This window comes from Rhinoraja longicauda, chromosome 2, assembly GCF_053455715.1.
Source record: "Rhinoraja longicauda isolate Sanriku21f chromosome 2, sRhiLon1.1, whole genome shotgun sequence".
NCBI classification, from domain to species: domain Eukaryota; kingdom Metazoa; phylum Chordata; class Chondrichthyes; order Rajiformes; family Arhynchobatidae; genus Rhinoraja; species Rhinoraja longicauda.
In genome coordinates, this window is record NC_135954.1 from 106,046,265 (window position 1) to 106,070,957 (window position 24,693).

General features: G+C 44.8%; 1 protein-coding gene across 7 annotated transcripts in view; it reads left to right on the plus strand.

Annotated features, from left to right (window-relative positions):
* The window catches only part of pard3aa (par-3 family cell polarity regulator alpha, a), a 946,605-nt gene that overhangs the window by 537,672 nt on the left and 384,240 nt on the right, over positions 1-24,693 (plus strand). For all 7 annotated transcript variants that reach the window (XM_078425377.1, XM_078425422.1, XM_078425385.1 and 4 more), the window contains 2 exons: positions 660-788; positions 6,696-6,734. In XM_078425377.1, the coding sequence (XP_078281503.1) occupies positions 660-788; positions 6,696-6,734 (168 nt within the window). The remainder of the gene's footprint in view (positions 1-659; positions 789-6,695; positions 6,735-24,693) is intronic.

Consider the following 24,693-nt stretch of genomic DNA (forward strand, 5'->3'; position numbering starts at 1 on the left):
GATGTTCACTTGTAGTCAATACAAGATAAAGATCCACACACAGTGGAATCATGCCTGTTGAGTTCCCAGCTGGTCAGTGTTTGATTTGTGGACAGCAGGTCATTAATGAAATGTGTACTGAAGTAGAAACGTGGGAATTGAAAACTTCCTAGGATGTCCTGCTCCCAATTTGCTTCTCTATTTATGTCAGAAATGGTTTCTTCTCAGATATTGCGCACAAAATTTTCAAGTGTCGTGCGACAAATTCGCCAGGAAAATTATTAACCTGGTAGATTTAGATTTTTTTTTTAGATTTAGAGATACAGCGCAGAAACAGGCCCTTCGGCCCACCGGGTCCGCGCCGCCCAGCGATCCCTGCACACTAACACTGTCCTACACCCACTATGGACAATTTTTAATTTGCCCAGCCAATTAACCTGCATACCTGTACGTCTTTGGAGTGTGGGAGGAAACCGAAGATCTCGGAGAAAACCCACGCAGGTCACGGGGAGAACGTACAAACTCCGTACAGACGGCGCCCGTAGTCAGGATCGAACCTGCGTCTCCGGCGCTGCATTCGCTGTAAGGCAGCAACTCTACCGCTGCGCCACCGTGCCGCTCCGTAGATTGCGTAGCCTGTCTAAAAACATTTTTTTTTTAACTTGCATTTGCAATTTCAGGTGAATGGTGTCGATTTGACGGGGAAAATCCAAGAGGAAGTGGTGACCCTGCTGAGAAACACAAAGATGGGTGGTAGCGTCAGTCTGTTGGTGCTAAGGCAAGAAGAAACCGTTCTCCCACGAGAGCTGGTGAGTAGAACACCTGCCGGTTGGACAGTGCTGACTTTCTGTCCTTAGCTTAGTTTCGGTTAATTTAGTTTTACAGATACAGCGCGGAAACAGGCCCTTCGGCCCACCGAGTCCACACCGACCAGCGATCCCCACGCACTAACGTCATCCCTACGCACACTAGGGACGATTTTACATTTCTGCCAAGCCAATTCAACCTACATACCTGTACGTCTTTGGAGTGTGGGAGGAAAACTAGGTTAATTCCCGGAATGGCGGGACTGTCATATGTTGAAAGACTGGAGCGACTAGGCTTGTATACACTGGAATTTAGAAGGATGAGAGAAGATCTTATCGAAACGTATAAGATTATTAAGGGGTTCGACACGTTAGAGGCAGGAAACATGTTCCCAATGTTGAGGGAGTCCAGAACAAGGGGCCACAGTTTAAGAATAAGGGGTAGGCCATTTAGAACTGAGATGAGGAAAAACTTTTTCAGTCAAAGAGAGTTGTGAATCTGTGGAATTCTCTGCCTCAGAAGGCAGTGGAGGCCAATTATCTGAATGCATTCAAGAGAGAGCTGGATAGAGCTCTTAAGAATAGTGGAGTCAGGGGGTATGGGGAGAAGGCAGGAACGGGGTACTGATTGAGAATGATCAGCCATGATCACATTGAATGGCGGTGCTGGCTCGAAGGGCTGAATGGCCTCCTCCTGCACCTATTGTCTATTGTCTATTATAAAACGAAGATCTCAGAGAAAACCCTCGCGGGTCACGGGGAGAATGTAGAAACTCCATACAGATAAGCACCCGTAGTCAGGATCAAACCCGGGTCTCTGGCGCTGTAAGGCAGCAACTCTACCGCTGTGCCTTTGCTGTATGATGGGATGCACCTCCAGCCTTTAGCGGTGGGGAGGTGACTCATTCCCTTTGTAACTACATTCTGATTGCAGTGACTCATGGTCACCGTATTCTTGAAAGCTACTCAAAACAGTGGGTGCTAAATTCACATTTGATCACTCGTAGAGTCATAGAGTCAAAGAGTGTTACCGCGTGGAAAGAGGCCCTTCGGCCCAACTTTCCCACACCGACCAACATGTCCCAGATACACTAGTCCCACGACACGCCCTTGGCCCGTATCCCTCCAAACCTGTCCTATCCATGTACCTGTCAAACTGTTTCTTAAACATTGGGATAGTCCCAGCCTCGACTACCTCCTCTGGCAGCTTGTTCTATACACCCACCACCCTTTGTGTGAAAAAGCTACCCCTCGGATTTCTATTAAATCTTTTCCCCTTCACCTTAAACCTATGTCCTCTGGTCCTCGATTCACCTACTCTGGGCAAGAGACTCTGTCCATCTACCCAATCTATTCCTCTCATGATTTTATACACTTCCTCAAGATCTGTGCTTGCAAACGTAAAATGCTGCAATTATCTGATCTAATCTTTGAAATGCACAGCAACAAATGAGGATGTCATCTTATTTTCCTGATGATTTTTTACAAATTCTAATCTGGATCAAATCAACTTTTTGCTGTCACATTCATAGTCAACCTTACACCTGAATGGCTGAGTTTTTGCCACCACCTGTAGCTTGGGGTGCCCATATATTTTTCACAGAGAGCCATAATTGTTGACATGGTAAACCTTTTGGAAACAAGCTGTTTTAAAGGTCAGAAGATCGTGTGATAGGAGCAGAATTAAGCCATTCAGCCCATCGTCCATTCAAACATAGCTGATTTTTCTCTCCCTCCTAACCCCATTCTCCTGCTTTCTCCCCTTAACCCCTGAAACCCATAGTAATCAAGAATCTTATCCATCTCTGCTTTAGAAATATCCATTGAGTTTGCCTCCACAGCCCACTGTGGCAAAGAATTCCACAGATTCACCGACCTCTGACGAAAGAAATTCCTTCTCATCTCCTTCCTAAAGGAACGTCCTTTAATTCTTAGGTTCTGACCTCTAGTCCTAGACTCTCCCACTGGTGGAAAGATCCCCTCCACATCCACTCTATCCAAGCCTTTCACTATTTGGTACGTTTCAATGAGGTCCCTTCTCATTCTTTTAAACTCTAGCGAGTGCAGGCCCAGTGACTTTAAATGCTCATTATGTTAACACACTCATTGCTGGTATCCAGTTGGATTACTAATTAAAAGGCTGATCTAAAAATGGGCCATCAAATTAATGGTAAAAGAACAATTTAAAACTTGCATTTAGAACACAGATGAACCCACAGAACTATTTTCTTAAAGTCAACTTTTTTAGATTTAGAGATACAGCGCGGAAACAGGCCCTTCGGCCCACCGAGTCCGCGCCGCCCAGCGATCCCCGCACATTAACAACATCCTACACACACTAGGGACAATTTTTACATTTACCCAGTCAATTAACCTACATACCTGTACGTCTTTGGAGTGTGGGAGGAAACCGAAGATCTCGGAGAAAACCCACGCAGGTCACGGGGAGAACGTACAAACTCCGTACAGACGGCGCCCGTAGTCAGGATCAAACCTGAGTCTCTGGCGCTGCATTCGCTGTAAGGCAGCAACTCTACCGCTGCGCCACCGTGCCGCCCTAATTTTCAAATAATTGCCTATACCCCATTTACATATTTTTCCTCTGCTTCTTGTGTGCATGTGGAAATAATCTCTTTCGTCATACATGTAGCCGATAAATTCTTGATGTCATAATGGGCTGCACGGTGGTGCAGAGACATCACTTACAGCCCCAGAGACCCGGGTTCAATCCTGACTACGGGTGCTGTCTGTACGGAGTTTGTACGTTCTCCCCGTGACCTGCGTGGCTTTTCTCCGAGATCTCCCACACTCCAAAGACGTGAAGGTTTGCAGGTTAATTGGCTTGGTATGAAAGTAAATTTTCCCTAGTGTGTGTAGGGTCATGTTAATGTGCGGGGATCGCTGGGCGGTGCGGACTGGGTGGGCCGAAGGGCCTGTTTCCGCACTGTTTCTCTAAACTAAACTAAACTCAACAAATAGAAATCGAGCAGCATTTTGTCAGAAATAGAGCACCGATCATCACAGTGGTCCTTTTCATATTTAAAAAGGGATAAAACTTTGCTTACAGGGTTGGCGGTGTGTGGAACGAAACCCTAATGCTTTTGCACAGCCCCCTCAACACAGTCCTCTTTCAACTGAGAGGATCGAGTAGCATGCGTCCAAGATTTGTGTTGCCACTTTCTCTTGCAGTGGATGGAGGATATGCCTTTCAGATCCTCAAATGCCCTCGCCAGTAATTCCTCCCCCCTTGAGATGCAGTTCTCTGGAGTTGTGAGTTACTGCAAGCTACAGCACAGATGCGAACCAGTGAGACTTGCCCATGGAATTCTAGATCATACATCCCCTCATAGCTGGATTTGAGCTTGTTCCTTTGCACTGAATTATTTCTTGTGCTAATTTTATTTTAATTTAAAAACCCATGGCGGTTTCAATTTGTATTATATTATGTTCATTGTCTAATTATTTTATTATTTTAATATAAGCAATTTACTCTTGCTAAATTTCTCACCCACGTTTTGTTAATGTATAATTTCATTTCCGCCTACATGATAAGTTTTTAATTTAGTTACAAAGTAAAGATATTCCTGATGTTAAAAGAAAACTAAGTTTAGATTAGTTCAGAGATACAACGCGGAAACTGGTCCTTCTGCCCACCAAGTCCGCACCGACCAGCGATCCCAGCACACATTAACACTACACACACGAGGCACCATTTTACATTTATACCAAGCTGATTCGCTTTCAAACCTGTACGTCTTTGGAGTGTGGGAGGAAACCGAAGATCTCGGAGAAAACCAGTGCAGGTCACGGGGAGAACGTACAAACTCCGTACAGACAAGCACCCATAGTCACTAGTGCTATAAGGCAGTTATAAGGCAGTCTCTGGCGCTATAAGTCAAGTCAAGTCAAGTCAATTTTATTTGTATAGCACATTTAAAAACAACCCACGTTGACCAAAGTGCTGCACATCTGATTAGGAAAAAAAAAAGAAACATACAGTGGCAGGCAGCCAAACACAACGGCGCGGCCATCTTGAACAAAATGTTTAACTAAAGCAGAATGGTGTCCCGCGGCCGTGCCGCACCGGGCGATGGAAGGCCCCGCGGCCGAGCCGCACCGGGCGCTGTTCAGTCCCGCGGCCGAGCCGCTCCGGGCGATGGAAGGCCCCGCGGAAGAGACCTAAAAAAAAAAGAAAGATTCCCCCCACCCCCCCCCCCCCCCCCCCCCCCCCCCCCTCCATAAAGGGGAGATGCAGCCAGCAGGATTTCTCCTTTGCTGCACACTGGGGTGTGTGTGTGTGTGGGCTGTGTGTGTGTGTGTGTGTGTGTGTGTGTGTGTGTGTGTGTGTGTGGGGGCTGTGTGTGTGTGTGTGTGTGGTGTGTGTGTGTGTGTGGTGTGTGTGTGTGGGCTGTGTGTGTGGGGTGTGTGTGGGGTGTGTGTGTGTGTGGGGGGTGTGTGTGTATATGTGTGGGCTGTGTGTGTGTGTGTGTGGGCTGTGTGTGTGTGTGTGGTGTGTGTGTGTGTGGTGTGTGTGTGTGTGGGGTGTGTGTGTGTGTGTGTGGGGTGTGTGTGGGGTGTGTGTGTGTGGGGTAGTATTAGTGTGAGGCAGTAGCTCCACTGCTGTGCCACTGTGCTGCCCAAGTATAACAGGTTTTTAAAAAATCTCCTATTTCTATGTGAATGAGAGGAAGGACTGGTCTTTTAGACAATAGACAATAGGTGCAGGAGTAGGCCATTCAGCCCTTCGAGCCAGCACCGCCATTCAATGCGATCATGGCTGATCACTCTCAATCAGTACCCCGTTCCTGCCTTCTCCCCATACCCCCTCACTCCGCTATCCTTAAGAGCTCTATCCAGCTCTCTCTTGAAAGCATCCAACGAATTGGCCTCCACTGCCTTCTGAGGCAGAGAATTCCACACCTTCACCACTCTCTGACTGAAAAAGTTCTTCCTCATCTCCGTTCTAAATGGCCTACCCCTTATTCTTAAACTGTGGCCCCTTGTTCTGGACTCCCCCAACATTGGGAACATGTTTCCTGCCTCTAATGTGTCCAATCCCCTAATTATCTTATATGTTTCAATAAGATCCCCCATCATCCTTCATTTTCTCAGAGACTTTGTATTTCAAGCTGTTTCTGCAGGCATAGTGTGGAATTCCGTGATTAGTACGGGTGTCGGGTTATGGGGAGAAGGCAGGAGAATGGGGTTAGGCGGGAGAGATAGATCAGCCATGATTGAATGGCGGGGTAGACTTGATGGGCCGAATGGCCTGATTCTGCACCTGTCACTTACGACCATATAACCTTAATTGCTTTTGAGCATGATTGCAGTCTGAACTAGTTATCCCTTTCAATGTCAGTCCCAGAGTCAGTCTGAAAGGCTGAGATTGATCAAGATGCATTTGTTTGACCTTGCCTCAGTTAACCCAGGTTTGAAATGTTTCTTTCCAACATTGGCAAACTAGTAGTGATTTCACTGAAGTCCAAGTTAACTTTTTCCTGACATTCCCGATCTGTCAATTGCCGTGAGGCCATTGAACATTTTTAAGACTGTAGTTGCAAATTCCTTTCTAATGCAAACTTAAAATATGCACTTGGGATTTATTAAAATGTACCAATTTCTTTTTAAAGTATGTGGTATCTAATAAAAGCTGTGAAACGCTTTCATCGTCACGTCAACACACATGAGAAAACATTCTGCTTCAAGCGAGTGAAAGAGGAATTTAAAATATTGGAGACTCAGTTCTATTCTCCCCACCATAGTAATTGATCTCAGTTGTAAAACAAAGCATTCAAGGGCATCTTTCACATTCAAACACGGGTTGCCTTTGTTACTATTTTCATCTGTGTTGCACACATGTTCGCGCCTCTTACACCATGTGTTTTTATTCTTTGTTATCTCCACTTCTAGAAAAAAGAATCGAGTCAGATGCAGGGACCAAATGACTTGGTAAGAGCTCTTTGTTTTTTAACCACGCAAACTGATGGGAACATCTGACACTGAAGCAGAAAATCAGTTTCGCAGATGCGTCCTCTGAATGTACTTTTCTGAAGTGTAGTCTCGACTTCTTACAGATTTTAGTGCCATAACTAAGACGGAAAAACTTAAGAAGTCAGTGCTTTCAATTTATCATAACAGGTTAAGAAATTTGTTTGGGAAGGAACTGCAGATGCTGGTTTACACCGAAGGTAGACACAAAAAGCTGGAGTAACTCTGCGGGTCGGACAGCATCTCTGGAGAAAAGGAATGGGTGGCGTTTCGGGTTGAGACCCGAATTATGATCTCGGCCCGAAAGGTTTCCCATTCCTTTTCTCCGGAGATGCTGTCTGACCCGCTGCGTTACTTCAGATTTTTGTGTCTATCTTAAGAAATTTGTTGTTCCACATATACGTACAGAAATCTTGATCAAATCAACCAAAGTTGTGTGCAGCTGATTTTTCAAGTCAGCAGTATCACAAGCTGCTGCACAACTTGAACTTAAATTAGATATATTCTAATGCTTTGCATATTTGTACAGAGCTGGAAGGCTATTTTTGAAGGAAAGCATATTTAATTTATTTTCCAGGTATTTCATATTTTCCAACCTATTCAGCATATCTGTGCTAGTGTGTGTATATGAAGCAACTCACTGAATATCAGTACTTGAGTTTGTGTGGTATTTGTGCGATGCATCAACAAAAGTGCATTTAAGAGGACCTATAAATTCTCTGTAAATGCCATTTTGTATTCTACTGTTTTTATTTGAAAAAGGGTTGCTAAGTACTTTTATTTTAGGTGCTTAGTTTGCAAAATATGTCTGTAATTATTTTCTTGTGATGTACAATAGACCAGATGGTGCATGAAAGTGGAGAGAGGAATGGCAACTTTTGTGTTCTTGTTCTATGCCTGTATGAAACTTTGCGAGTCTTCAAGGTACAACGGAAGTCTTTATTACATAATGCTGGCAGCAAGACAACTAAAATGGCCGCAACCCAACAATCTCACACTGTGTACAGCCAAGATAACTATGTACAAAATATCTCCCTTTATCCTGTGCAGCGCCACCTGCTGCACGGGAGGAGCAACGGGTCCTCCCACCCCACACAGTACACCAAACATCACACTCCACCTTTCCAATTTGAACGTCTCTATTTCTGAATGAGTCGCCTTGGGGTATTGTCAAACTGTAATGCATTTTTGTTGTGTCTCACATCGCCATTCTGAAACGAGTTATCAGTCTTTCTGTAAGACATAATCTGTACTCCGCTTGCAGTAGTTCTGTAATGCACTGTTTTCGTAGCTACGATTTTCTTGTTATCCCCCAGAGCATGCTTTCCATCTCTAGCCATTGAACCCCGCTTTTGCTTCTGAAGAGTATTATTAGTTTGCATTTCTTTGGAAGCGTTGAGTCCATTGAACTCATCGATAAATTCTTCACAGTGAAGAAGGAGATGCTGTGGTTCCCAAGTGTCTTCATTACTTCCATAGCCTTTCCATCGTATAAGGTACTCCCACTTCCCCTTTTTATTTTTCCTTTTGTCGACAATCTTCTCCACCTCGTATAGATCTCCTGAAGCCATAGCCGCTTCCAGAGGCGGTCGCTGCTTGCTTGCTGGTGTTGCTGCTGTTGTTTCAGCGGCCGTATTACCCGAGTGCTCCTTTGCAGACCGGCGGCATAGTTGCTTGTTGACGGCGTCCATCCGACTGAACGGAACAGGTCTTGGTTTGAAGAACTTAGGGCCGGCATCGTCTTTGAGTATGAGGCGTGCCTTCATCTTTGTGCAATGCCCGAGTCCAGGTGCGAAAACGGCCGGAAACTGGTCAAGAACCTTCTGCAGGTTGTCCTCCCACTTGCTGGCCATGTTGCAGTCCGTGGTAGATGACAATGCCATAGTTGATCCATCGTAGATCAAGGCGTTCATGTCAGGGTTGAAAGCACGGATCCAGTCGATGGCGCACAGGGATGTACCTTCTTTGCCAACGACGATCAGCGGCAACATCTGTGTCATACCATTACAGGAAACGGCGACAGTGCATTTGCCTTTCGTGGGAATGGCCTGTCGTCCATATCCGAAAAGGCGAATGGTGGCCGGTTTCAGTTTCGGCGATCCGATCCACTCCCAGATGTCCTGACCCACTAACGACACAGCCGCACAAACTGCAGATCAACGTTCAACACCCGCAGCGAAATCCTCGGCTTGTCGGTGATCGTGGACACACCGAGCGCTTCAATAGAAATGGTCTCTGCAATTTGGTCGACTGTGTTTTGTGCTTTCTGGCCCTTTCTCCGCTTTCCTATGATTGACACACTGCCTGGAGATGACCTTTTCGGTTACAGGCGTAACAAACGAACTCGATATCATATCATATATCATATATATACAGCGCGGAAACAGGCCTTTTTGGCCCACCAAGTCCGCGCCGCCCAGCGATCCCCGTACATTAACACTATCCTACACCCACTAGGGACAATTTTTTACATTTACCCAGCCAATTAACCTACATACCTATACGTCTTTGGAGTGTGGGAGGAAACCGAAGATTTCGGAGAAAACCCACGCAGATCACGGGGAGAACGTACAAACTCCTTACAGTGCAGCACCCGTAGTCAGGATCGAACCTGAGTCTCCGGCGCTGCATTCGCTGTAAAGCAGCAACTCTACCGCTGCGCCACCGTGCCTGCGGGCACTCATGGTGATGATGAGCAGTCGAGCCGCACCGGTAGCAGGGTTTTGATCCTCCCCCCACAGGGGAACGGCTCTTCTGAAACTGCCTCTTCTTCTCCGGATTTGCTCTGGGTCGATCAAATGGTTTCTGGCGTTGCGGACAAGTCTGACAAACTGTATGCACGCATTGCGGACAAGTCTGACGAACTGTATGCACCTCATAAGGGAGCGTCGACGCTGTATCGACGGCCATTTTGTGCAGTTCTTTACTTAGCAGCTCGGCCATCTTAGCACACTGCAGCACATTCTTCAATGAGGCGTCCGATTCCTTGAGAATCGCCTGCTGGATGAATGCGTGCCTGCAGCCCATGACCAGTCTATCCCGCAACGCATTGTCTTGGCACTTTTCGCAGCATTGAGCTTTAAAATCACATGCCTTTGCCTTGGTGCGAAGTTCGGCAAGATATTCGGATGATTGATTGCCCTTCCTGTTGCACCGTCCGGTAGAAATGGAGTCGAGCTGCGAGGAAATTTTGACTTTCTTCGTAATGCAGCCGCAAAGCCGTTGTGATTTCCGCATATGAAACTTCAGTTACTTCTTCTGTAAGTACATTTTGAAGTAGTGCAAAAGTTTCTGTAGACATTGATGAACACAAGAGAGCCTTCTTCCTCAGGTCAGTCGTAATTCCCATACTTTCAAATTAAAATTCAGCACGCATTAAATACGACGACCACTTTTCTCGCTCGGGATCGAAACGATCGAATTGCTGAGACATGGGTTTTTTTAATCGAAAAAATAGGCTCTTATCTGGGTCTTTGGACACAATCCGAAGTCTCTCGTTCCTGACACAACTTTCGTGTTCTTGTTCTATGCCTGTATGAAACTTTGCGAGTTGTCAAGGTACAACAGAAGTCTTTATTACAGTAACTCAATGCTGGCAGCAAGACAACTAAAATGGCTGCAACCCCACAATCCAAGATAACTATGTACAAAATATCTCCCTTTGTCCTGTGCAGCGCCACCTGCTGCATGGGAGGAGCAACGAGTCCTCCCACCCCACACAGCACACCAAACATCACAGCAACGATACTTATATGTTCATTGTGTTTCTTTATTCCACCCCACACACAAAATGGTTGGTTATTTGAGTGAAAAAGATGCTGCATGAGGTGTTCAGTCATTTCTGCTGGTAATACTTATTTGTATTGCCACTGAAATATTTGGAAGGAAAATAACTGCAGATGCTGGTACAAATCGAAGGTATCACAAAATGCTGGAGTAACTCAGCAGGTCAGGCAGCATCTAGGAGAGAAGGAAAGGATGACGTTTCGGATCGAGATCCTTCTTCACGCATACGTGGAAAATCTATTCAGAGCTACCATTGTTGGATCTAGATAGAGTTTGTTTTACTGTTTCATTGGAACAGATCACCCTGTGCCACACTAAAATATACTTTCCATTGCAGTTTATGTCCCAATTAATCAAGCGGTTTTTTTTTAAAATGAGAAGCCACCAGGTTAATAAAGCAATGTTAACATGATAATCTCAGACATAAATGAACCATTTACCAAATTTATTGCAAGAGCTGCTTGGCTTTCAATAGCTGTCTGTCCATTATTTAATCGTCTGTATCCTGGCTGCAGAACCAATCATGGTACAACTGGCAATGGGCGCAATGTATTGAAAGTCCCAGCAATGAAGTGGCAAGGTGTTGAGTTATCAGCTATGTAAACATGCAATCCTGGGTAACAAATCAGGGTTCCAAACCAGGTAACCATGATGGGGGTACAGAAAGAAAAAAAATGCCTTAACATCAAATGTTTACATTTCATGGTTGCCGGAAACCAAAATTGAACATCATGGTTACTCTAAGAGATGTATTGGGCAATTTAGTCAGGTAAGCTTACAAGCTGCTTCTTAAAGGAACTGGTTCCCCGTTGCATTACTGACCAGTGGTTTTGATCTCCTGCCTTGTCTGGATAGAAAAGCAGAGTACTTTTCTAAATGGTAAGCATCCGAAAGATAATGATGTATAGAGGATCTGGATGTCCTTGCAGACAAATCATTGAACTTAATGTTTAGTCAGTTTAGTTTATTGTCACGCAAACTATTTGCTGACGTGTAGTGAAAAGCTTTTGTTGCACGCTATCCAGTCAGCAGAAAGGCAATACATGATTACAATCGATGCATTTACAATGTATAGACACATCGAAGGTATTCATTCACAAAATGCTGGAGTAACTCAGCAGGTCAGGCAGCATCTCGGGAGAGAAGGAATGGGCGACGTTTACGGGTCGAGACCCCTCTTCAGACTGATGTCAGGGGGGCGGGACAAAGCAAGGATATAGACAATAGACAATAGACAATAGGTGCAGGAGTAGGCCATTCAGCCCTTCGAGCCAGCACCGCCATTCAATGCGATCATGGCTGATCACTCTCAATCAGTACTCCGTTCCTGCCTTCTCCCCATACCCCCTCACTCCGCTATCCTTAAGAGCTCTATCCAGCTCTCTCTTGAAAGCATCCAACGAACTGGCCTCCACTGCCTTCTGAGGCAGAGAATTCCACACCTTCACCACCCTCTGACTGAAAAAGTTCTTCCTCATCTCCGTTCTAAATGGCCTACCCCTTATTCTCAAACTGTGGCCCCTTGTTCTGGACTCCCCCAACATTGGGAACATGTTATCTGCCTCTAATGTGTCCAATCCCCTAATTATCTTATATGTTTCAATAAGATCCCCCCTCATCCTTCTAAATTCCAGTGTATACAAGCCCAGTCGCTCCAGCCTTTCAACATACGACAGTCCCGCCATTCCGGGAATTAACCTAGTGAACCTACGCTGCACGCCCTCCATAGCAAGATATCGGTGGAGACAGGAAGGCAATGGGAGATCTGGGAAGGGGGAGGGGAAGAGAGGGACATAGGAGCTATCTAAAGTGGAGAAGTCAATGTTCATACCGCTGGGCTGCAAGCTGCCCAGGCGAAATGTATAGACACATGATCAGGGAATAACATTCAGTGAAAGTAAGAAATGTCGCTGTAGGAATCGAGATTTAAGAGTGTGGAGCGATTGTGATATGTGATTGTAGATCTGCTTCTGTGGCTACACGCAAATAGTCGCCCGGGTTGGGGAGAGAAGGAATGGGTGACGTTTCGGGTCGAGCCCCTTCTTTAATTATGGATAGGTGACATTTTGGATTGGGACCTTCAGACCTCTCTTCATGTGAAATAACGTGCAAACTCCACACAGACAGCACCAGGGATTTTGTGTTTCATGTATTTTGTGTTTTAATGACTGTTGGCGGATCAATTTCTCTCCTGGGATAAATGAAGTTCTATCGTATCGTATCGTAGGTCAGGAATGAACCTGGGTCTCTGGTGCTGTGAGGCAGCAGCTCTACCTGCTGCACCTCTGTTACCTGGATTGTAGAGCATTAACTATAAGAAGAGCAAAGAGGTCCTTCTGCAGTTGTACAGGGCCCTAGTGAGACCTCACCTGGAGTACTGTGAGCAGTTTTGGTCTCCAAATTTGAGGAAGGATATTCTTGCTATTGAGGGCGTGCAGCGTAGGTTTACTAGGTTAATTCCTGGAATGGCGGGACTGTCATATGTTGAAAGACTGGAGCGACTAGGTTTGTATACACTGGAATTTAGAAGGATGAGAGGAGATCTTATCGAAACGTATAAGATTATTAAGGGGTTGGACACGTTAGAGGCAGGAAGCATGTTCCCAATGTTAGGGGAGTCCAGAACAAGGGGCCACAGTTTAAGAATAAGGGGTAGGCCATTTAGAACTGAGATGAGGAAAAACTTTTTCAGTCAGAGAGTTGTGAATCTGTGGAATTCTCTACCTCAGAAGGCAGTGGAGGCCTATTCTCTGCATGCATTCAAGAGAGATCTAGATAGAGCTCTTCAGGATAGCGGAGTCAGGGGGTATGGGGAGAAGGCAGGAACGGGGTACTGATTGAGAATGATCAGCCATGATCACATTGAATGGCGGTGCTGGCTCGAAAGGCCGAATGGCCTCCTCCTGCACTTATTGTCTATTGTCTAAGAGATTTGACGAACTTAAATTGTTTTCTTTGGAGGTCAGAGGCTGAGGGATGATCACCGGATAGAAATATATAAAATCACAAGATTTCAGCCAGGGTAGCTGGTCAGAGTCTCGGCCTCAGGGTGGAAATTTCAAATACTAGAGGGCATACCTTTAAAGTTTAGTTTAGTTTATAGATACAGCGCAGAAACAGGCCCTTCAGCCCACCAAGTTCTCACCAACCAGCGATCCCTGCACATTAGCATTAGCACATTAACACTATCCTATACACACACTAGGGACAATTTTACACATACACCCACCTAATTAACCTACAAACCTGTACGTCTGTGGAGTGTGGGAAGAAACCGAAGATCTGGGATGAAAACCCACACAGGTCACGGGGAGAACGTACAAGCTCCGTACAGACAAGCACTCGTAGTCGGGATCGAACCTGGGCCTCTGGCGCTGTAAGTGCTGTAAGGCAGCAACCCTCCCGCTGCGCCACCGTGGCTGCCGTGACAGGGGGAAAATTTAAAAAGAGGCATTATGAGGCAAGCTTTTTTCCATTAAGAGTGGTTAGTGCCCAGAAAGCATTGGTGATGATGATGGTCGAAGTAGATATGACCGTAATGTTTAAAAGGCATTTAGACAGAAACGTGAACAAGCAGGGAATAGAGGGATACAGATCATGTACAGGCAGATAGATCGGCTTCACGTTCAGCATGAGCATTGTTAGTGGAAGGTCCTGTTTCATTGTTGCACAGTTCTATTATAATATGTAGGAAGGAACTGCACGGTGGCGCAGCGGTAGAGTTGCTGCCTTGCAGCGAATGCAGCGCCGGAGACTCAGGTTCGATCCTGACTACGGGCGCCGTCTGTACGGAGTTTGTACGTTCTCCCCGTGACCTGCATGGGTTTTCTCCGAGATCTTCGGTTTCCTCCCACACTCCAAAGACTTACAGGTATGTAGGTTAATTGGCTGGGCAAATGTAAAAATTGTCCCTAGTGTGTGTAGGATAGTGTTAGTGTGCGGTGGCGCGGACTTGTTTCCGCGCTGTATCTCTAAATCTAAAAACAAAATCTAAAAAACCGAAGATAAACCCAAAAAGCTGGAGTAACTCAGGCAGCATCTCTGAAGAGAAGGAATGGGTGATGTTTCAGGTCGAGACCCTTCTTCAGACTAGTTAGGGAAAAGGGAAACGAGAGATATAGACGATGATGTCGAGAGATAAAGAACAATGAATGAAAGATGTGCTAAAAGGTAACGATGATAAAGGAAACAGGCTGTTTGTAGGGTGAATTCGAGAAGCTGGTGCGACTTGGGTGGGGGAGGGATAATGTCTTGTGTCGGAAGGAACTGCAGATGCTGGTTTAAACCAAAAATAGACACAAAATGGTGGAGTAACTCAGCGGGACAGGCAGCATCCCTGGAGAGAAGGAATGGGTGACGATTAGGGTCGAGACCCTTCCTCATAATTTCTTCAAATAATGCCTTTCTCATTTTTAAATGCGAGCACTGAAGCTTGTCATGCCCACAATACTGGAACGATTATAGTCTCGAAACATATTGGGTGTGTACTTGATGAAGATGAATAGACTGCTACAACGGGCATTGCAAATTGCATCTGGCAGGGAGAAATTCTGAAACTATCAACACAACATATTTTGAAAGGGAAGGCTCCCTTCTTGACCTAGTCTGTCGATTGATTTTTGGAGTTTAGTTGAACAGGGAAGAGGCCTTGTTATTCATCAATAACAAAATACAGCAGTTGAATAAATCTCTTTCATATCCCAGCCTATTGCTCTTTCACATGCAATTTGAGCCAGAGCAGAGTGGAAGGGATAAATTTAAACAGTGCCACAGCTCCAGCCCTGGACGTTGGTACCTCATTCACTCCACCACAAAGGGTTTTATATTCCACTTATCCTATTCGGTTCTATCGAAATATTTCCAGTTCACTCGGCTGCAATTTAAACGTGCTGGATATCAACTTCATTCAGTTAATAAATGTGCCAAGGAATTTATTCCTATGGTAATTTCTGTCAAAGTGCTAGTCATTGCTGTAGGAGTTTTGATTTATCGCGGCGCATTTTGTGTTGCTGCAGTTCTCAAAGGGCTAATAATCAAGAGTTTTGAAGTAAAGTATACATGCAACTCCGCTGCCAGAATACAAATTGGAAAATAACTTGGTTTGAGAGTGTGAGGAAGTTACAACACAATCTCGCATCAGGAGTGGTATAAACCATGGGGGTGACAAATAGGTTCCATTTTTCATCGGATTGAAAAGGCACTTCTGAAAAGAAAGTCTTCTTTTTTTCAAGATCCTCTTTGTGTTGGGGGATGCATTAGATGAAATGCGAGGGGAAGACGGGCGATCCAGGAGAGGAATGTCGACAGCACCACGATAATGAGATCTCTGATTTCCATGATTTCAGAAATCCATGCCGTGGAAACACAAAACTGCGGGCCCCACTGCAGGCTTGTACACACTGGAATTTAGAAGGATGAGAGGGGATCTTATCGAAACATATAAGATTATTAAGGAGTTGGGCACGTTAGAGGCAGGAAACATGTTCCCAATGTTGGGGGAGTCCAGAACCAGGGGCCACAGTTTGAAGAATAAGGGGTAGGCCATTTAGAACGGAGATGAGGAAAAACTTTTTCAGTCAGAGTTGTGAATCTGTGGAATTCTCTGCCTCAGAAGGCAATTCTCTGAATGCATTCAAGAGAGTGCTAGATAGAGCTCTTAAGGATAGCGGCGTCAGGGGTTATGGGGAGGAGGCAGGAACGGGGGTACTGATTGAGAATGATCAGCCATGACCACATTGAATGACGGTGCTGGCACGAAGGGCCGAATGGCCTCCTCCTGCACCTATTGTCTATTGTCTATAACCATTGAACTACACCAACAAAAGGAATCAGGCTGAGCAAAATGTTCTTACCACATTGTGGTGGCATTGGAAAGAATAACATTCAGCAAGGCACATTACGATATATTATGCTGACAGGGAAAGATGGAGCATGCGGAAATGCTCAGACTTCTCCATCTTCAGTGAAGTCCGGAGGAAAGAAAATATGGTTATCATATGCTTTGTCAGCTCATATTTTGAGCCGCTGTGGAAATGATTTCCCTTTTTTGTTCCGTGTCCTGTGCAAAAACTAAATATAAATGCAATGATAACCTATGGTTGTTTGTGTGATTTTCTTTGTAGAAAAACTGTTGTGTTTCAGACAAATGCTGAACTAATATAGAAAACATCTGTGCAAACACCTTGTGTCGGAAGGAACTGCAGATGCTGGTTTAAACCGAAGATAGACTTAAAAAGCTGGAGTAACTCAGCGGGACAGACAGCATCTCTGAAGAGAAGGAATAGGTTACGTTTCGGGTCTGGAAGAAGGGTCTCAGCCTGAAACATCACCTGTTCCTTTTCTCCAGAGATGCTGTCTGACCCACTGTGATAATCCAGCTTTTTGTGTCTATCTTCTATGCAAACACCTTTGCAGGTCTCGGATAGCTGATCAAAATAGGCTTTGAATGCTGCAGTATGCTGTCTATGTAAGATCTGGTAGTGCTCTCAACCAAAGAGACTAGAGGAACGAGATAGACCACTCGACCCTAAAAACCGTAGTACGTTATGGCACCGTTTTAGTAGGCAGAAACTTGCAGAAACATTTTAAAAGAAAAATAACAAAAATCTGTGAATTGATAGATGAGATATATTCTGCATTTTAATGGTATCATCTCACATACTGGTCCCCCAAAACACTGATTACACTGCGAGAGGCATAGCAAACGGCGGGTTTTGCCCACTAAAATGGCTCCTTTGCGTAGTACACTTCAGTAAACGCGTTTTAAACGGAGTGGTCCATCTACTTCCTCTAGTATCTTTGCTCTCAACCCTTCTTTGCTTCTCTCATTCCCTGTCATTTTTTTTCCTGAGCATGAGGAACTAAAATTATGGGTTTGTGGAAAAGTGTTTTAATATGATTCAAATGTGCTACAGGTAAAATGTTCAGATCTCGACTTGTGGCTAAAATCCTTCGTTCAGTGATGAATTTGTTAACCGCTCGGAAAAAAGTTTTGAAAAAAACGTTCTACAGTCTATCAGCTCAAGAGATGGAAAAGGAGATATCTCAGTCTTTCACATATGGGCACAGCTCTTTTCTTACATTTGTGGTCATGATGGTTTACCCTGCATTTGCTTTTAAACTAAAAACAGTTCTGTTTGCTTTAATTTAAATTTTTAGTTTAATAGCTCGGAAACAGGCTCTTCGGCCCACTGAGTCCACGACGACCAGCGATCCCCGCACATTAACACTATCCCACACACTAGGGACAATTTACAATTATACCAAGCCAATCAGCCTACAAACCTGTACATCTTTGGAGTGTGGGAGGAAACTGGCACTTCCCCGAGAGAACCCACGCAAGTCACGGGGAGAACGTACAAACTCTGTACAGACAGCACCCGTGGTCAGGATCGAACCTGGGTCTCTGGTGCTGTAAGGCAACAACTCTGCCGCTGCGCCACTGTGCCGCCGTCATGTTTTAATTTGAGAAATGGAGGGGAGATCCAGAAAGCTGCATGTCTTATGCTCATCATTATTGAGACTAATAAAATTCTAGATCGCACAGCTGGTCTGATTTTTCATTTATCTTTCATTAGTTTCCACCCATACTTCCCTCAATATAGGTGTCAGAGGTAATGGGGAGAAGGCAGGAGAATGGGGTTAGGAGGGAGAGATAGATCAGCCATGATTAAAAGGCAGAGTCGAACTTGATAGGCCTATTTCTACTCCTACTCCTTATGACCTGATATCTCTCCAATGCACCTACAATTGTTGTAAAGATATCAGAAGGAATTGCCCGACCTTTATTTGACAGCGTAGACAATTTTGGCAGGTTATTTGTCACCAGGGAGGAAGGAAAATCAGAACTATGCCAAGGGCAGTTTAGTTTGGAGATACAGCGTGGAAACAGGCCCTTCGGCCCACCAAGTCTGCACCGATGAGGCGATCCCCGCACATTAACACTATCCTACACACACTAGGGACAATTCTACACATACACCAAGCCAATTAACTTACAGTACATACCTGTACGTGCTTGGAGAGTGGCAGGAAACTGAAGATCTCGGCGAAAACCCACGAGGTCACAGAGAGAACGTACAAACTCCGTACAGACAGCACCCATAGTCGGGATCGAACCCGGGTCTCCGGCGCTGCAAGCGCTGTAAGGCAGCAACTCTACCGCTGCGCCACAGTTCTAATCTGACGTCCTCCAAAACTCTTATCAACAGCAGGTCGTGACCAGGAATGCCTGGTGGAATTTCAGATCCACGCATGCTTAGATTAATGCTCCTTGCCCCAGATGAGATTAGCAAATCCAACTTTCTTTTAATCCAAATAATTTTTTATAAACCAAACATACACAGAACATACACTGAAAATGTGAATGTACTTCAGGTACAGCACAGACATGGGTATAATTTTGTGCACAGAATTGAATTTCAGAGTGGTCTAGTTCTGTTTAATTTTTCCTGTTTCATGCAACTTGGGGAAATTTGAAACAGAAATTCCCTTGATGATTTTTCTTCTTCCTTTGAACTTGCTTGCTGTACATTCTCTTCTGTGTGTTAAATTAAAATGAAATTGGCTTTAAAGGAGCAGCAGTAGATGTAAAGAAGAAATATTGAAATGGATAAAAAGCTTGTCAGTGTACAAAGATGAGAGAAACAAGTTTGATAAAGGGGAAAGAAGTGTAAATAAATTGTGTGGAAAGAAGTCAGTGCAGAGAACAGTCTTGAGATTTACTTAAAATGAACTTCAATCAAGAGTGTTATGATAAACGGTCAATCAGATTCTCTCACTCATTTGTTCTGACCTATATAAGTATGGAGTAATCCATAAACACAGCAGCAAAACCTGCTTAAAATTGCACCTTGCGTGGAATAGTGTTGAAAATGGTTAAGTGGACATAGATTTTTGTGTTATTGTTCACTGGCTACTGAAATTGTATTGACAAAGCAGAGTAACGACTGTCAGAGCACCTTTAATGATATTTTTTTTCAGTATGAAATAGAGGGGACTATTTCTCTTTAGTTCTTGATTTTGCTAAGATGCCATTTAGAATACCTCGAAGGTATCACAAAATGCTGGAGTAACACAGCGGGTCAGGCAGCATCTCTGGAGAGAAGGAATGGGTGACGTTTTGGGTCGAGACCCTTCTTCAGACCCGAAAAGGCACCCATTCCTCCTCTCCAGAGATGCTGCCTGACCCGCTGAGTTACTCCAGCATTTTGTGATACCTTCGATTTGTACCAGCATCTGCAGTTATTTTCCTACACATTTAGAATACCTGATCAAATTTTTGGCTCTCATTTTGCTGGGAGGACGTGTGACATGAATTAGGGGAGGAACGAGGGATATGTTGGTCATGAGAATTTGGTTGAGTGTAATTCTGTTGCTGCAAATGATTTCCAATGGCTTATAGATGCCCAACATTGGGTTGCCTGATTTTGTAGTTGTCTTTCCATTCGTCACTTGACTGGTAACAGAACATGGTTCAAAGTATCCTCACTGGGAAGATGGCAATTCGTCTCCACAGGGACTGTCTGATAATAATACCTCCCAGTGCTATTGTGGCTCGACGCATCATGTAACAGGTGGATTAATGGGAACATGTTATGAACTCCCTTCCATTTCCAATCTGACAGCCAGTTCAGTCAATGGTGGTGCTGCCAAGCATGCTTATTGAATGGGCTGAATATTGCAGCTTTTAGTTCAGCTTAGTTTAGAGATACAGAGCAGAAACAGGCCCTTCGGCCCACCGAGTCCACTCCGACCCATCATCCCGCATATTAACACCACCCGACACTCACCAGGGACAATTCACCCAGGGAGTAGGCAACCTTTGGAATTCACTCCCCCAAAAGTTGGTCGCACCTCAGTTGTGGAGCATATTCAAGAGTGAGAGAGATTGATTGATTTTGGGGCATTAAGGAATATACGGTTAGTGTCAGAAAGTGACAAAAGATCAACAATGACCTTACTGAAGGAGGAATAAAGTGGGACCCGGCGTGGGGGGGCCACCGTGAGGGAGGGGGAAGAGCAACGGAAGACAAGGCATGTGGGGACCACCCTGGGGAAGGTGGGAGGGGGAGGGAGAATGAAGGTGAACCTGGCGCGGGATAGCTTGTAACTTTGTCAGTGCCCTTTATGTGGCGACTATTTGCATACCTTGGGCATGCAAGCAAAGAATTTCACTGTGACCTGTCACATGTGACAATAAAATATTAAATCATTCATTCATTCGAGTGGCAGAGCAAACATGGGGAGCCTAATGGCCTTCTCTTGCTTCTCCTTATCTTCATGTCATCTCTTTGCAGAAGCATCCAATGTTAATTTCTCTTCTCTGCCTTTTTTCCTCACGATTCTGTATGTGATTCTGCCTCAATAAATTAAACTAAACACCTAACATTATTCCCTTTATCTTGTATCTGTACACTGTGGACGGCTTGATCGTAATCATGCACAGTCTATCTGTATAGCACGCAACAAAAAAGCTTTTCACTGTACCTCAGTACACGTGACAATAATAAGCTCAACTAAGTCAAACATTTTAACTTTTTTCCCTTTGTGGAAAAACAATTCATAATTCAATACGCAACAAAATTAGTTCAATAACTAATTTCTTTTAATCTGTTGCTTGATCACTTTGCAGACAATTTTGATGTGATAAATTTATTTTCGTTGCATAACCTAACAGGAACAATAATCTAGCACTTTTTGCCATATTGAAGACTTTTTAAAAACATTTTCCTTAAATCTCCCCTTTGTTCTGGAAAGAAAATGAAAACATATTAAAAGATGAGCTTCTACAATATTCCTAAATGTACTTTGTTTTTGTTGTAATATAACTTAATTTTGTGTATTGTATAATTCTGTTTGAAAACTCAGTGATCTGATTTTATGAGGGTTGGGTAATAAATCTGCATCTCATAAATAATATTTAACTATTTTGTACACCAGGATGCCCCAAGAAATTTCACATATAATTTAAAATTTCTATTCACCCTGTGGAATTATAATTACTGGTTTTAATTTTTCCACCAGTGAAGATAGATTTAACCCCTTCATAGTAACTGAGCAGATCAGGCAGCATCTCTGGACAGGTGATGTTTTAAGTCAGGACCCCTCTTCAGGCTAATATTGCTTCATTTGATTTGGATTTCTAGGCATTGAATTTTGGACTGCTGTATCCATCCTCTTGATGTGATGGAATAATTTTCTGTAAAGCAGAAAACCTTCATCCTAAGACCAGTGCTAAATATATTCTTAAGATAGACCCAAAATGCTGGAGTAACTCAGCGGGTCAGGCAGCATCTCTGGAGAGAAGGGATGGGTGACTTTTCGGGTCGAGAACGTCCCTTCTACCCATCACACATCCCTTCTCTCCAGAGATGCTGCCTGTCCCGCTGAGTTACTCCAGCTTTTTGTGTCTATCTTCGGTTTAAACCAGCATCTGCAGTTCCTTCCTACTGGCTTCATACTGGCCGATGTTATCCATTCACTTTACCTTGTTGGTTGGGGTGTAACTCTCATTAAGTGTAGTTTTGCTGGGACTTGACCGAAGTGCTTGATGGAACGATGCATGAAACTTTCCATTTACGAAAGTACAAAAAGAAAATTGGTGAAATCTGTCCCATCATGCAGATCTGAAGTTGCACCCTCTGCCTTGCCCTGGAGTGTGAGCATGCCAATAGGTCTGATTCCTCCTCAGTGAATTGAAGCTGTAATTACTGCTGGTTAACTACAGTCATCTTTTCACAAGGGGGAACAGTGTATTGCGAGTGAAAAATATTTTTTCAATCTTTCGTGCGTAAGACCGGATGTTTCAAAATGTATAGGTGCTGAAGAAAGTAGCAAATTGGACAATGGTAACCAGCACAATTCCAAATTATAATTTAAAATCCTCCTTCCAGTGGGAAAAACAGTGTTGGTCAAAAGATAAACTTACACACATGACTGTTCTTTTAAGATTTTTCCAGCTGGAACAATAGATGTCATTCTCTGCCCATTCCATTTAATATACATGACCATCTGTGCTTCATTTGTGTCTAGTCCGCTTGCATTCATATTTTTCTCCTGAGAAAGCACAAATATCTTCTGTTTCTCGTGTTGTGTCCATTTTCAACTTTGGAGGTTTAATTACTGTGTTTGAACAGGTTTAAAGTTTTGACAAAATCTCTTTAACCACTGGATTTATACCAAGTTTCAACTTCACATACTGTCAGTTGCAGATAGATCTTTGACTATTCATCCCAAACTGGTAATTTCTTCTATGTAGGAAGGAACCACAGATGCTGGTTTGAACCGAAGATAGAAACAAAATGCTGGAGTAACTCAGCGGGACAGGCATCATCACTGGAGAGAAGGAATGGGTGACGTTTTGGGTCTACATCACCGTCTATATATCTCTTGGTTCCCTTTCCCTTGACTCTCAGTCTGAAGAAAGGTCTCGACCTGAAACGTCACCCATTCCTTCTATCCAGAGATGCTGCCTGTCCCGCTGAGTTACTCCAGCTTTTTGTGTCCGTCTTTGGTTTAAAGCAGCATCTGCAGTTCCTTCCTACACTATTAAAAGTTTCTCCCTTTGGGATATTTGTAAATACTTATCTCATGTATTAGGACGTAGCAGCAGCTGGATGAGTAATAAATTAACTTTAAGATGATCAAAATAAAGACAAATAAAGACATCCTGAATCCTGAATCACTTGTTTCACAAATTACAGAAGTATGAATCTGTCAATTAATCTGGAAATCTTAATCTGATTCTATGACAAGAACTTATGAAATGGGAGAAACCACCAAAGATAGACACAAAATGCCGGAATAACTCAGCATCTCTGGATAGAAGGAATCGGTGCTGTTTCGGGTCGAGACCCAACTTCAGACTGAGAGTCAGGGGGAAGGGAAATAAGAGAAACTGACGGTGTTGTGGAGAGATATTGAACAAATGAATGAAAGATATGCAACAAAGTAATGATGATAAAGGAAACGGGCCATTGTTAGATGTGGGCTAGGTTAACACGCGTTAGAGACCGTGACACTCAACAAGACGATTTTGAAACGTATACAACAACGTGGATGGGGGAGGGACGGAGAGAGAGAGGGAATGCAAGGGTTACTTAAAGTTAGAGAAATCAATATTCATACCGCTGGGTTACTGCACTACAGTAGTGACTGTTATGAACTTGCTGAGAATATCCACAAGCTATAGTTGTTGTTGTTGTTCGTCCTTCGGGTTCGAAGATGACCATGACTTCACTTTCAATCTTATTATTTTGACCGCTGATTGGGATCGCCGCCAGCCGTGGTATGCTGGCCGAGGTTGAAGTCATGACTTGCGCTTGACTTGGATTTAAGTGAGGGGGAGTTGCGCAGATGGTCGGCCTCACTCTCTCGTCCTGGCCTATCGGGTTCCAGCAGCAAGACATAGTCGGGACGGCTGGGGACAGGTCAGGATGCAGTGGATGGTCAGAAGTGCCCTACGTATCTCACTCCGCCCTGTTTGCGCTCCACGGCGCTTTGCTGGGATGGTCTTTCTGCCCGTTGAACCTTCTGGTGGTTTCCTCCACGCAATCCGCCGAACCCAGGCTTCACATGCTAGGTAGACAAGCCCTAAAGCCGCTGGAACCAACGACTTGCCGACTGTACTTGTGGCATGCACACAAGACAGTGGAGACATCGTGGGGGCGGGGGTAGTCGTGCGGCTGATCCCACGGCTTGGGGGGGCGGTCGAGACCGGGGCGGTTCTCTCCGGGGCGGTGGTCCTCAGCCCCATGGGCGGGGAGCGCTGGCTGCTGCTGCTCCTCAGGCCCCGGGTAAGGGCCCCAGGCAGCCGGCTCCAGTCTCCCCGGGGCGCCGGCGAAGCTTCTGTCCCGGCCCCTGGAGACCCGGCCTCCAACCCGGCCGTGCTGCCCCCGGGAGGCAGGTCGTCCTGGCCCTGGCCCTGCCCACCCGCGTTGTACGAGGGGTGGCATCCGTGGCAGCGCGGCGGGGCGAAGGCGGCAGCCGCCGGAGGGCCGCGGTAAGATGGCGGCGCCCACTCCATGGCCGACTCCGCCGCCGACTTACTATAGTAATCCAGCGTCTGCAGTTGATGTTGTGGTGATAAGAGTTCATTTTCCTGAACTGGCAAATGTTTACCAGAGATGCACAA